A 14,127-nucleotide genomic window follows, 5' to 3' on the forward strand; every position below is an offset into this window, starting at 1 on the left:
GTCGGGAACCTATGGCTTGTGAGCCAGATGTGGCTCTTTTGATGACTGTATCTGGCTCACAGACAAATCTTTAATAAAAATAATAATAATGTTAAAAATATAAAACGTTCTCATGTATTACAATCCATTCATTTCATACTGCTCATGTTCATGGTTGCGGGTGGCTGGAGTCAATCACAGCTGTCCTCTGGGACAACACCAAATTTTTATTGGATAATGCCTAACGTACACGGGTTGTTGTGAATCAGGAAGTAAACTTCCCTCCTTTTAATCAAGTAGTCAGCTAGCTAATTGCAGAAACCCTTTTGACGAAGAAGATGGCTAAAAGAAATAAAGATGAGGAGTATCATACTTTTCAGCAGGAGTGGACAAAGGAATTCACCTTTGTGGAGAGAGCAGGTTCTGCAGTGTGTCTAATATGCAATGACAAAATTGCATCGACGAAACGGTCAAATATAAAGCGGCACTTGTACACACGCCATACTACATTTGCATAGAAATATCCATCAGGGAACAGCAGGAAGAAAGCATGTCAAGAGCTACTGTGCAGAGTGCTAGTCAGCAGCAACTCTGTGTTTGGACCAACAAGGTGGCTGGAATTCGGCTAGCTTTGCTGGTGCTTTAGCAATTGTGAGAAATGGAAAGCCATTCACAGATGGAGAGTATGCCAAAACATTCATGCTTGATGTTGCCAATGAACTTTTTGACGAGTTTTTGGATAAAGACAAGATAATCAAATGAATAAAAGACATGCCTCTGTTGGCAAGAACTGTTCATGATCGTACTATCATGATGGCAAATCAAATTGAGGCAACACAAGTGAAGGACATAAATGCAGCACCATTCTTTTCTCTCGCTTTGGATGAGTCAACAGATGTAAGCCATTTATCCCAGCTCAGCGTGATTGCAAGGTATGCTGTCGGTGACACACTACATGAGGAAAGTCTTGCTGTTTTGCCTATGAAAGAGACAACAAGAGGGGAAGATTTATTCAAGTCTTTTCACTGAGTTCGCTAAAGAAAAAAATCTACGATAAACTTATTTCGGTGTGTACTGATGGTGCTCCGTGCATGGTGGGGAAAAACAGAGGATTCGTAGCACTTCTTCATGAACATGAAAAGAGACCCATCCTAAGTTTTCACTGCATCCTACATCAGGAGGCGCTTTGTGCTCAGATGTGTAGCGAGCAGCTTGGTGAGGTGATGTCGCTGGTCATTCGGGTGGTCAACTTTATTGTTGCCTGAGCTTTAAATGATCGCCAGTTTAAAACACTGCTGGATGAAGTTGGGTATAATTATCCTGGTCTGCTTCTGCACAGCAGTGTGCATTGGTTGTCAAGAGGGAAGGTGCTCAGCCGTTTTGCAGCTTGTCTGAGCAAAATCCGGACTTTTCTTGAAATGAAAAATGTCGAACATCCTGAGTTAGTTAACACTGAGTGGCTTCTGAAGTTCTACTATCTCGTGATAGACTGAACATCTGAACCAGCTCAATGTGAAAATGCAAGGCATTGGAAATACAGTCTTATCCCTTCAACAAGCAGTGTTTACATTTGAAAACAAGCTGGAACTCTTCATCGCTGACATTGAAACAGGTCGTTTACTACACTTTGAAAAACTGGGAGTTAAGTTTAAAGATGCATGCACAGCAAGTGACCCTGCTCAACATCTTGATCTCCAGCAGCTAGCGGGCTTCACATCTAATCTCCTGCAGTCATTCAAAGCTCACTTTGGAGAATTTTGTGAGCGCACTCATCTTTTTTAAGTTCACCACCCATCCACATGAGTGTGCAGTGGACAGCGCCGATCTGTGTTACATCCCCGCTGTCTCTGTCAGAGATTTTGAGCTATAAGGTGCTGACCTGAAAGCATCAGACATGTGGGTGAATAAGTTCAAGTCACTGAATGAAGATTTGGAAAGACTTGCACGACAGCAAGCAGAGTTGGCGAGCAAACACAAGTGGGGAGAAATGAAAAAACTTCAACCCGCAGACCAGCTGATTGTCAAAACTTGGAACGCGCTTCCCGTCACATACCACACACTGCAGCGTGTGAGTATTGCTGTACTGACAATATTTGGCTCTACGTATGCATGTGAGCAGTCTCTGGTATCTAAAGAACGTTAAGACCAACCTACGATCACATTTAACGGATGGAAGTCTCAACGCCTGCATGAAGCTTAACCTCACCACATATCAACCAGACTACAAAGCCATCAGCAAAACCATACAGCACCAGAAGTCGTATTAATGGTAAGAAGTACTTTATTCATCATTGGTTAGCAACAGTATAACAACGTTATTAAAAAGAATTCAGAGACTTATTGTACTTTAAAAGTGTTGATCTTACATAAAATGCACACATTTACTTGTATTTAGTGTTAAACATATTGTATGGTTCTCACGGAATTACATTTTAAAATATGTGGCGTTCATGGCTCTCTCAGCCAAAAAGGTTCCCAACCCCTGACCTAGATGAAATAGACCAATTTCTTGAAAGATACATTTTGGAAGAACTCACACAGAAAGAAATAGACAATTTGAATAGGCCTGTATCTATTAAAGAAATTGAACCAATAGTTAATAACCTTTTAAACAGAAAGTTCCAGGAACAGATGGGTTTACTGGTGAACTCTACCAAACATTTATGGAAGAAATTATACTGATTTTCTACAATCTTTTTCATAGGACAGAAGCAGGTGAAATACTTCCTTACTCATTCTATAAAGCTAGCATTACCCTAATTCCAAAACTAGATAAAGACATTATAAGTAAAGAAAATTACAGACCAATTCCTCTCATGAACATCGATGTACAAATCTTGAAAATATATATATTAACAATTCAAATCCAACAATGTATGAAAAGGATTTATTCCAGGTATACAGTGTTGGTTCAACATTCTAGAATCAATTAATATCATCTATCACATCAACAAGATAAGAAAAATCATATGATCATATCTGGAGATGCAGAAAAATCATTTGACAAAGTCCAGTACATATCCATGATGAAAATTTGCAGTAAACTAGAAATAGAGGGGATCTTCCTCAACTTAATAAATAATATCTACAAAAAACAACCTACTACTAACATCATTCTCAACGGTGATAAACTTGAAGCTTTCCTGTTAATATCAGGTGTAAGGCAAAGATGCCTCTCCCATCATTCCTTTTCAACTTCATACTAAATATTCTAGCTAATGCAATAAGATAAGAAAAGGAAATATTAATAGAAGGTGTACAAATTGGGAAGGAAGAAATTAACTGTCTTAACAGACACCTCACCAAAGAAGATAACAGATAACAGTAAGTATATAAAAAAGTGCTTCACATCATATGCCATAAGGGAAATGCAAATTAAAACAATGAACTACCACTACAACAGACCTATTAGAATGGCCAAAATCCAAAAAATACTGAACACCAAATGCTGATGATGATATAGAACAACAGGAACTAATTTATTGCTGGTGAGAATGCAAAATGGTACAGCCACTGTGGAAAAAAGCTTGGAATATCCTCTTTTTCTCTTTCATTCTTTCTTTTTTTTAAAATTTATTTACTGATTTTAGAGGGAGAGGAATGGGGAGAGAGAGAGACAGAAACATCACTGTTCCTGTATGTGCCCTAACCTGCAACCTATACATATTGGGATGACACTCTAATCAACCAAGCTATCCTGTCAGGGCCAGTTTGGAATTTTCTTAAAAAACTAAACATACACTTACTATGTAATTTAGTAGTCGTAATCCTTGAGTTGAAAACTTATGTCTACACAAAAGTCTGTGCATGGATGTTTATAGCAGCTTTATTCATAATTACCAAAACTCAGAAGCAATCAAGTTGTCCTTCAAGTAAGAGAATGGGTAAACAAACTATGATGCTTCCAGACAATGAAATATTATTCAACACTATAAAGAAATAAGCTATGAAGCCATGGAAAGACATATAGCAACCTTCAATGCATATCACTAAGTAAAAGAAACCAATCTGAAAAGGCTACATACTGTATAATTCCAACAATATGACATTTGGTAAAGTCTTAATAAGTATTAAAAAATACTAAAGCAACCACTAAAATAACACAGTAAAGAGTTATGGTTAATAAGCCAACATAGGAATTAAAATGGAGTAAAATAAATAATGTAGATAACCCAAAGAAGGCAGGAAAAGAGGGGAAAGGAAGTAAAGAACAGATGGGACAAATAGAAAACAAATAGCAAGATGATAGACTAAACCCAACTTTACCACTAAAGAATTTGAACTCTACTGGAAACCCTTTTGTGCTTGTTCAGGAAGAAAGGAAGGGCAGTAGTTAATGGGAGAAACTGAGAGAGGTTCTTCTGCCTGTGTCTCAGTGAGGAGCCTTCTTGGGTTAATTGAAGTCTAAATGAATGTGCCTGTTGCTAACATAGAAGGTGTATTTATAAAATTTGCAAATGGAGAGTTTAATTTTTCAAAGCTTCCCTTTTTTTCCCATTTGCTGCAGTGGACTTTTACATACAGTCAACATTATTGAATAGGCATATGTTTAAATAGAAGTTGGAAGCATTCACTACTCCCTTTCAGATTTTAAGCTATATTTGTACATTTATAGTTATGCATATTTCTAAATTGTTTTTAATATTTTTTAGGTGTTCATACAGTGGTACTTGGGACACAAGTGGTGGAGCTTGAAGAAATTTTTTACCACCATCTTTTCTACATTATTAGAAGTAGATCTTTGTGCGGGAAAAGGAAATGACTTGAGTGTTATGTAAGCTGATAAATGCAGCACAGCAAACCCCATGGTAAATCTAATTCAATGGACAGCATCATTAGATGTATACATATATGTAAAAATTCTCTGTTCTGTGTTCTCCCTTTCACCTTTGGTTTGTTCCTGACTGCATACTGTATATATTCTAGACCACAACGTTTCTACAGCATGGTCTCTGGTGTATGATATAATAGAATGTTCCACTAAATGCCGTCTATTTTTTTTTTTTTAGTTATATGAACTAAAATGTGTTGATGGTGAGGTGTGCTTCGATCATCATGTCAGTTATGTTGCACGGTGGTTGTACACGGCCTGTTTTCTCACACTGGCATTGGCAGCCAGCACAGTGCTCATTCATTCCGTTTGCCACAGTCCACAGGTGTATACATGCCCACGCTGGAAATACTAAATCAGTAGTTACTCATATACTGAAATAAAATAAAAAATGGAGTTTTTTGGCCCTGGTCAGTTGGCTCAGTGGTGGAGCATTGGCCCGGCATGTGGAAGGCACGGGTTCAATTCCTGGCCAGGGCACACGGGAGAAGCGCCCATCTGCTTCTCCACCCCTCCCCCTCTCCTTCCTCTCTGTCTCTCTTCCCCTCCGGCAGCCAAGGCTCCATTGGAGCAAAGTTGGCCCGGGCGCTGAGGATGGCTCCAGGGCCCCTGCTTCTGGTGCTGGAATGGCTCTGGTTGCAGCAAAGCCCCAGATGGGCAGAGCATCACCCCTGGTGGGCATGCTGGGTAGATCCCGGTCGGGTGCATGTGGGAGTCTGTCTCGCTGTCTCCCTGCTTCTCACTTCAGAAAAATGCAAAAAAAGTTTTTCTATGAACTTTAAACTGTCCAGCACTCTGTTGATTTGAACGCATCTTCATCCAGATGAATTCAGGAAGTGAAGCCTGAGTACCTGCTGCTTTAGGCACTCTGAGCAACACCACGGATTCTGGTCCCTTTAACCAAATTTGCTGTGGGTCCCGCACCTGTGGTGCACATCTGTTCTAGCCTGTCTGGTCTCTCCCTGCTAGAACACTCTTAGCTACCATGCTTTTTCCGGGATTCAGTATTATAGCATCACTGCCTCTTTTTTAAGGCTTTTATTGTTTTGTGTTCCTTTTAAGGATACCCAGTAAATCAAATGAACATTAAGAAATTCCTATATCGCTTTTGCTGAATACTTAAATGCCTTATCAACGTGTTTTTAATTCATGTGAGGTTTACTGAACTATAATATATATTGTATTGCAAAGACTTGTTCTAATATTTTTAAATGTCAATTCAAAAAATATGTATAAATGGAACTTTTCTTCACAGTTGAAATACAGCACTATTTAAGGCTGAAAAGTTAAAAAGTATTCTTCACCTTATATGTGTTCTTCCATTTGACATTTTAGCCACCTGCTGCTTTTGTTGTTTGTTTTAATCAGCGGAGCACCACAGCACTACTAATTCTAGGAAGTAACTTGGATAAAAATATCAGTATGTATCTGTTTTAGATATTTTAATTTTGCTTTTAAAAAGCCTGGAGTATTTTACTTTGAAAACAGACCTGACCTGTGGTGGCGCAGTGGGTAAAGAGTTGACCTGGAACGCTGAGGTTTTCAGTTTAAATCCCTGGGCTTGCCTGGTCAAGGCACATACAGGAAGCAACTACTATGAGTAGATGCTTCCTGCTTCTCCCCCCCTCTTTCTTACTCACCCTCTCTCTCTTTCTCTCTCTTTTTCCCCCTCTCACCCCTCTCTCCAAAAATCAATCAATCAATAAAAAAGACAAGTTAGAATATGAAGCCAATTCTCAGACTGAACGACCCCTTGGACATCTCTGGAAGAGTGTTCACTCGGTATCTCATATGTGACAGTTCTGCAGGTTGCTCACTTTTAAACAGCTCCACGCAGGGAGTACATGCACTCCACCACGTCGCGTTATTCAAAAGCAAGAGTGTTTTCAATAAGATGTTATTAAGTTGGTTAATAAATGAGCCTGTTAATTAAACCATAGGCACTGCATATCAATTCCATATCCTCTGACCAATAAAAGTTGCTAGAGAACCAAACCACGGTGGTTCTTAAAACCTTCAGGGAAGGGGAAGAGGGGAAATCATTTGGTATTGGGCAGTACAGTGTTTCCTGACACCATCAAGCAACTGTCTGGTTCTCCAGACACCAGCTGTGAGTCCTACAATATTCAGTTCTGGAGACAGTACTAGATTCCATAGATAGAAGGCTTAGTCCGCTAAACACACTTCAGATGCCAGTCACAAGTTCAGGTGGTTGCCCTGTGCTTCTGACCGACTAGCCATAAATCTTAGGTCCCACAACCACCCTCCTTGGGTCCCATTAATTTGCTAGAGCAGCTCACGGAAACTTACCAGTTTCAGGAAGACAGGTAGCTAGTAAGTTGTCAGCCATCACGCCTTAAGATTAGAAAATACTGGAGCTCTCCCTCCTGGGAACACACCAGTGCCTTTCCCTTCCCCTCTTCTTCCGCCATAGGCGGTACCTCCTAAACTCTAAGGGTCCCCATGAGACTTGCAACCAGGGGAGCAGTGGGCAGCGGCAGCTCGTCGCAGGCTCACCCTCTGAACCTGTCTCCAGGACCGCCTTTCCTCTCTGGCTTCCCAGGAAGCCAAAGCAGCCCCACCATGACTTTCTCCTGTCATTTCTTCTGTCCTAAGCCCTTCCTTGTTTCACTGTCCCCAGCTTTTATAAGTGTACTCTTAAAATAAAATTCAAAAAAAGGAGAAGAAAATACTGCTTATTGCTAGAAAATAGAAAATACAATCGGAATCAGTTTGCACTTACATTCTTTCAGTTTTTTTATTATGAAGGTTTTCAAACCTACACAAGTATGAAGAAAATAATGCAGTGAGCCCCTCTGCCAGCTGGCTTCCACAGTGGTCTGCGTCATGCCAATCCTGTTTCATCTCCCTCTGCCCCACCTGGGGTGGTTCTTATCCATCTTACTTGGAAGCATCCAAGGCATCTATCCTTTCACCCAAAAGTAATTCAGTGTGCATCTCTGACAATATTTTTAAATTTTTATATAGTCACCATACCATTGGGAACTTTAGAAAGATATTGTTACAAAGCTAAGAATGGTTATGTTTTTTTCTTATCTCACATTGATGTAACATTGGCTTTCTGGCATGTGTTGAAAAGCAAAGTGCACATCTTTCTACATTATTGGAGGTGATTTCCCAGCATGCGGCTAACTGTAGCAGAGTGCTGTCCCTCAGCCCAGGTGCAGTCATATCTTCAGCAGGGTCACCAGGGCAGCCAGCGTGCCACCCATGGCCAGTGCAGTTCAGTGTGTTGGTGCCCTTGCCCTACTAGTGGTGTTTTCACTGTCTCCCCTGCCAGTGTAATAACATGAGGTACACTTCATTTAAATCATCTCAACGTGTCCATAGCCCATAATGAAGAACATATCTAACTCTGACGTGTGCATCTCTGGAACTTTGGCTAACCAAGTTGGATGTGGCTTGAGCCCTGTCATACACTTGCAGTAATCTGTGTTCTACATGCTAGAGGGCACTATGCTTACACTTCTGTAGGGAACTGAATAAAAAATACATAAGCTTGTTCTCTGACAGGTTCTTGCTCTAACTTCTTGATGTCATGCATAAATTTTCTTTTAGAGAAAACTAGGATTAAGCCTGGCCTGTGATTGCACAGTGGGTAGAGCACCATCCCGGAACACTGAGGTCACTGGTTCAAAACCCTGGGCTTGCCTGGTCAGGACACATGCGACAAGCAACCAATGAACAGCTAAAGTGAAGCAATTATTTCTCATCCTCTCCCCTCTGTAAAATTAATAAAATCTTTAAAAAAAAATACTAGTAGTAAGAAAACAAACTTGCTAAACTTTACACCTCCAAATACCATGGAAATAATTATGATCACTAAATATGGAAGGACATACCATGTATGTAAGTAAAATGCTAATTTCTTTATGTTCTATTAATTTTACTTTGAATAGAAAAAATTTAAATATGGTTACCTCAGGCTAAGTCTACCATTATCATTCCTTTTTCAAGAAAAGTCATCATATTGGTTTCTGTGGCTGAAAATTACATCTCATGCCCTTGCACTATCCCCATTTCTTGGGAGAAATGTTGCTTTGCATTTCTCTGAATGCCCCTGCTTTTCTATTGTCTCTGCCTTTGCATAGACCTATGTCTCCCTCACCTGTGATGCACCTGCTGCTCTCTTAAGTCGGTGGGGCTGCTGCTTGGAGGGGACAGGGTAACATCTCTGCTGGGAGCTCTACCCACCTCCACCCTGGACCTACACAAACAATCTACCCCTGGTATTCACTGTCCTAATCTTTCTTTTGGTCTTGATCATTGTCCGAACTTGTCTCCTCTATTGGGCTAAGTGCTCCCTAGGACAGGGCTGCCTTCTGTATGCCCAGTGCCTAGCACCTAGAGACTCCAGTGCTTATGGGAAGGACAGATGACCACAGTCAGTTGTGTCTCCAAGACTTTTTTTTTTTTTTAATAATTTCATTTTTAATGGGGCGACATCAATAAATCAGGATACATATATTCAAAGAAAACAACTCCAGGTTATCTTGTCGTTCACTTATGTTGCATACCCATCACCCAAAGTCAGATTGTCCTCTGTCACCTTCTATCTAGTTTTCTTTGTGCCCCTCCCCCTCACCCTTTCCCTCTCCCTCTCCCCCCTTCCCCCCTTAACCACCACACTCTTATCAATGTCTCTTAGATTCACTTTTATGTCCCACCTACGTATGGAATAATGCAGTTCCTGGTTTTTTCTGATTTACTTATTTCACTTCGTATAATGTTATCAAGATCCCACCATTTTGCTGTAAATGATCCAATGTCATCATTTCTTATGGCCGAGTAGTATTCCATAGTGTATATGTGCCACATCTTCTTTATCCAGTCATCTATTGACGGGCTTTTTGGTTGTTTCCATGTCCTGGCCACTGTGAACAATGCTGCAGTGAACATGGGACTGCATGTGTCTTTACGTATCAATGTTTCTGAGTTTTGGGGGTATATACCCAGTAGAGGAATTGCTGGGTCATAAGGTAATTCTATTTTCAGTTTTTTGAGGAACCACCATACTTTCTTCCATAATGGTTGTACTACTTTACATTCCCACCAACAGTGTATGAGGGTTTCTTTTTCTCCACAGCCTCTCCAACATTTGTTATTACCTGTCTTGTTAATAATAGCTAATCTAACAGGTGTGAGGTGGTATCTCATTGCAGTTTTGATTTGCATTTCTCTAAAAACTAACGAAGATGAGCATCTTTTCATATATCTGTTGGCCATTTGTATTTCTTCCTGGGAGAAGTGTCTGTTCATGTCCTCTTCCCATTTTTTTATTGGATTGTTTGTTTGTTGTTGAGTTTTATGAGTTCTTTGTATATTTTGGATATTAGGCCCTTATCTGAGCTGTTGTTTGAAAATATCATTTCCCATTTAGTTGGCTGTCTGTTTATTTTGTTATCATTTTCTCTTGCTGAGCAAAAACTTCTTAGTCTGATGTAGTCCCATTCATTAATTTTTGCCTTCCCTTCTCTTGCCATTGGAGTCAAATTCATAAAATGCTCTTTAAAACCCAGGTCCATGACTTTAGTACCTGTATCTTTTTCTATGCACTTAATTGTTTCAGGTCTTATGTTTAGATCTTTGATCCATTTTGAGTTAATTTTAGTACAGGGGGACAGACTGTAGTCGAGTTTCATTCTATTGCATGTGGCTTTCCAGTTTTCCCAGCACCATTTATTGAAGAGGCTTTCTTTTCTCCATTGTGTGTTGTTGGCCCCTTTATCAAAAATTATTTGACTATATATATGTGGTTTTATTTCTGGGTTTTCATTCTGTTCCATTGGTCTGAGTGTCTATTTTTCTGCCAATACCATGCTGTTTTGATTGTATTGTAATGCCCCCAGCTTCATTCTTTTTCTTTAGGATTGCTTTGGCTATTCGGGGTTTTTTATAGTTCCATATAAATCTGATGATTTTTTGCTCCATTTCTTTAAAAAATGTCATTGGAATTTTGATGGGAATTGCATTAAATTTGTATATTGCTTTGGGTAATATGGCCATCTTGATTAGATTTATTCTTACTAACCAAGAACAAGGTATATTCTTCCATCTCATTATATATTTTTCGATTTCCCTTAACAATGGTTTATAGTTTTCATTATATAAGTCCTTTACATTCTTTGTTATGTTTATTCCTAAGTATTTTATTTTTTTTGTTGCAATCGTGAAGGGGATTGTTCTTTTGAGTTCGTTCTCAAATGTTTCATTGTTGGCATATAGAAAGGCTATTGACTTCTGTATGTTAATTTTGTATCCTGCAACCTTACTGTATTGGCTTATTGTTTCTAGTAGTCTTTTTGTGGATTCTTTGGGATTTTCGATGTATAGCATCATATCATCTGCAAAAAGTGATACCTTTACTTATTCTTTTCTGATATGGATGCCTTTTATTTCTTTGTCTTGTCTGATTGCTCTGGCTAGAACCTCTAGTACCACATTAAATAAGAGTGGAGAGAGTGGACAACCCTGTCTTGTTCCTGATTTAAGGGGGAAAGCCTTCAGTTTAGTGCCATTTAATATGATGTTAGCTGATGGTTTATCATATATGGCCTTTATCATGTTGAGATATTTTCCTTCTATACCCATTTTGTTGAGAGTCTTAAACATAAAATTGTGTAGTATTTTATTGAAAGCCTTTTCTGCGTCTATTGATAAGATCATGTGGTTTTTGTTCTTTGTTTTGTTGATATGGTGTATTACGTTAACCGTTTTACGTATGTTGAACCATCCTTGAGATTCTGGGATGAATCCCACTTGATCATGATGTATTATTTTTTTAATATGTTCTTGTATTCGATTTGCTAGTATTTTGTTTAGTATTTTAGCATCTGTATTCATTAGAGATATTGGTCTGTAGTTTCCTTTTTTTGTGCAGTCCTTGCCTGGTTTTGGTATGAGGGTTATATTGGCCTCATAAAATGTGTTTGGAAGTATTGCTTCTTCAATTTTTTGGAAGACTTTCAGTAGAACAGGAACCAAGTCTTCTTTGAATGTTTGATAAAATTCGCTGGTATAGCCATCAGGGCCTGGAATTTTATTTTTGGGGAGGTTTTTAATGGTTTTTTCTATTTCTTCTTTACTAATAGGCCTGTTTAGGCTTTCTGCTTTTTCTTGACTCAGTCTAGGAAGGTTGTATTGTTCTAGGAATTGATCGATTTCTTCTAGGTTGTTGAATTTAGTGGCATAAAGTTTTTCATAGTATTCTACAATAATTCTTTGTATATCTACGGTGTCTGTGGTGATTTCTCCTCTTTCAATTTGGATTTTGTTTATATGAGTTCTTTCTCTTTTTTCCTTGGTAAGTCTTGCCAAGGGTTTGTCAATGTTGTTGATCTTTTCAAAGAACCAGCTCCTTGTTCTATTAATTTTTTCTATAGTTTTTCTGTTCTCTATTTTCATTTATTTCTGCTCTGATTTTTATTATCTCCTTTCTTCGGCTGGTTTTGGGTTGTCTTTGTTCTTCTTTTTCTAGTTCCTTAAGGTGTGAAGTTAGGTGGTTCACTTGGGCTCTCTCTTGTTTGTTCATATATGCCTTAAGTGATATGAACTTCCCACTTATCACTTCTTTTGCTGCATCCCATAGATTCTGATATGTCGTATTGTCACTTTCATTAGTCTGTATATACCTTTTGATCTCTGCACATATTTCTTCTTTGACCCATTCATTTTTTAAAAGTATGTTGTTTAGTTTCCACATTTTTATGGGATTTTCTTCCTCTTTTTTGCAGTTGAATTCTAGTTTCAAGGCTTTATGATCAGAAAATATGCTTGGTACAACTTTGATTTTTCTGAATTTGCTGATGTTGTTTTTGTGGCCCAACATATGGTCAATTCTTGAGAATGATCCATGTACACTGGAGAAAAATGTATACTCAGTCACTTTGGGATGAAATGTCCTGTAGATGTCTCTCATATCCAGGTGCTCTGGTGTTTTCTTTAAGGCCACTATATCTGTTGATTCTCTGTTTGGATGACCAATCTAGAGCTGTCAGCGGTGTATTGAGGTCTCCAAGTATGATTGTATTTTTGTCAGTTTTTGTTTTAAGGTCAATAAGTAGCTGTCTTATATATTTTGGTGCTTCTTGGTTTGGTGCATATATATTAAGAATTGTTATGTCTTCTTAATTCAGTGTCCCCTTAGCCATTATGAAATGGCCATTTTTGTCTCTGAGTACTTTTGCTGTCTTGTAGTCAGCATTATCAGATATGAATATTGCTACGCCTGCTCTTTTTTGGATGTTATTTGCTTGGAGTATTGTTTTCCAGCCTTTCACTTTGAATTTGTTTTTATCCTTGTTACTTAGATGAGTTTCCTGTAGGCAGCGTACAGTTGGATTTTCTTTTTTAATCCATTCTGCTACTCTGTGCCTTTTTATTGGTGAGTTTAATCCTTTTACATTTAGTGTAATTATTGACACTTGTGAGTTCCCTATTGCCATTTTATATATTGCTTTCTGTTAGTTTTGTGTTGTTTGATCCTTCTCTTTCGTTTTTCTATCTTTTGTTTTTATTTGGTTGTATTCCATACATCTTTCCTCTGTTGCTATCTTTTTTATCTCATGTGCTTCTGTGGTGGTTTTTTCAATGGTGGTTACCTTTAAGTAATGAAAAGGGTTCCTACCCTGTTCATTGTAGCGCACTATTTTGTGAGTACTTTTGCACTCCATCGTCCTTTGCTACTGTTAATCTCCATCCTCTCCCCCCCTTTCTTTTTGTTGTTGTCACAGTTTAAATTTGGTTTTATTGTGTTTTTCTTGGAGCTTTTACTAGTGGCTTTGGGTTTTTTTTTTTGTTCTTTGTGTCTGATTGGAGAACCCCCTTTAGTAATTCCTGGAGTGGGGGGTTTTTGATGATAAATTCCCTCATCTTTTCTGTATCTGTGAATGTTTTTATTTCTCCTTCATATTTAAAGGATAGCTTTGATGCGTATAGTATTCGTGGCTGGAAGTTCCTCTCTTTCAGGACTTTAAATATTGGGGTCCACTCTCTTCTAGCTTGTAGAGTTTCTGCGGAGAAATCTGATGATAATCTAATGGGCCTTCCTTTATATTTTGTATTCTTCTTTTCCCTGGCTGCCTTGAGAATTTTTTCTTTACCGTGGTTTGTGCCAATTTCATTATGATGTGCCTTGGAGTAGGTTTGTTGGGGTTAAGAAAACTCGGAGTTCTGTTTGCTTCTTGAATTTGAGGCTTTAGTTCTTTCCACAGGCTTGGGAAGTTCTCATCTATTATTTGTTTGAGTATGTTCTCCATTCCATTTTCTCTCTCTTCTCCCTCTGATATACCTATTAT

General features: G+C 38.6%; 2 protein-coding genes across 4 annotated transcripts in view; one reads left to right on the forward strand and one right to left on the reverse strand.

Moving 5' to 3' along the window:
• RAB4A (RAB4A, member RAS oncogene family) overlaps positions 1-9,222 on the forward strand; it is a 33,975-nt gene extending 24,753 nt beyond the window's left edge. For all 3 annotated transcript variants that reach the window (XM_066383535.1, XM_066383540.1, XM_066383549.1), the window contains one exon: positions 4,632-9,222. Coding sequence is in view for 1 of the 3 variants with exons in the window: in XM_066383540.1 (XP_066239637.1) it covers positions 4,632-4,741 (110 nt within the window). In the remaining 2 variants the exon portion in view is untranslated. The remainder of the gene's footprint in view (positions 1-4,631) is intronic.
• CCSAP (centriole, cilia and spindle associated protein) overlaps positions 4,945-14,127 on the reverse strand; it is a 38,686-nt gene continuing 29,503 nt past the window's right edge. The window contains exon 7 of the mRNA XM_066383518.1: positions 4,945-6,238. The gene's annotated coding sequence lies outside the window, so the exon portion shown is untranslated. The remainder of the gene's footprint in view (positions 6,239-14,127) is intronic.

Source organism: Saccopteryx leptura, chromosome 1 (genome assembly GCF_036850995.1).
Source record: "Saccopteryx leptura isolate mSacLep1 chromosome 1, mSacLep1_pri_phased_curated, whole genome shotgun sequence".
NCBI classification, from domain to species: domain Eukaryota; kingdom Metazoa; phylum Chordata; class Mammalia; order Chiroptera; family Emballonuridae; genus Saccopteryx; species Saccopteryx leptura.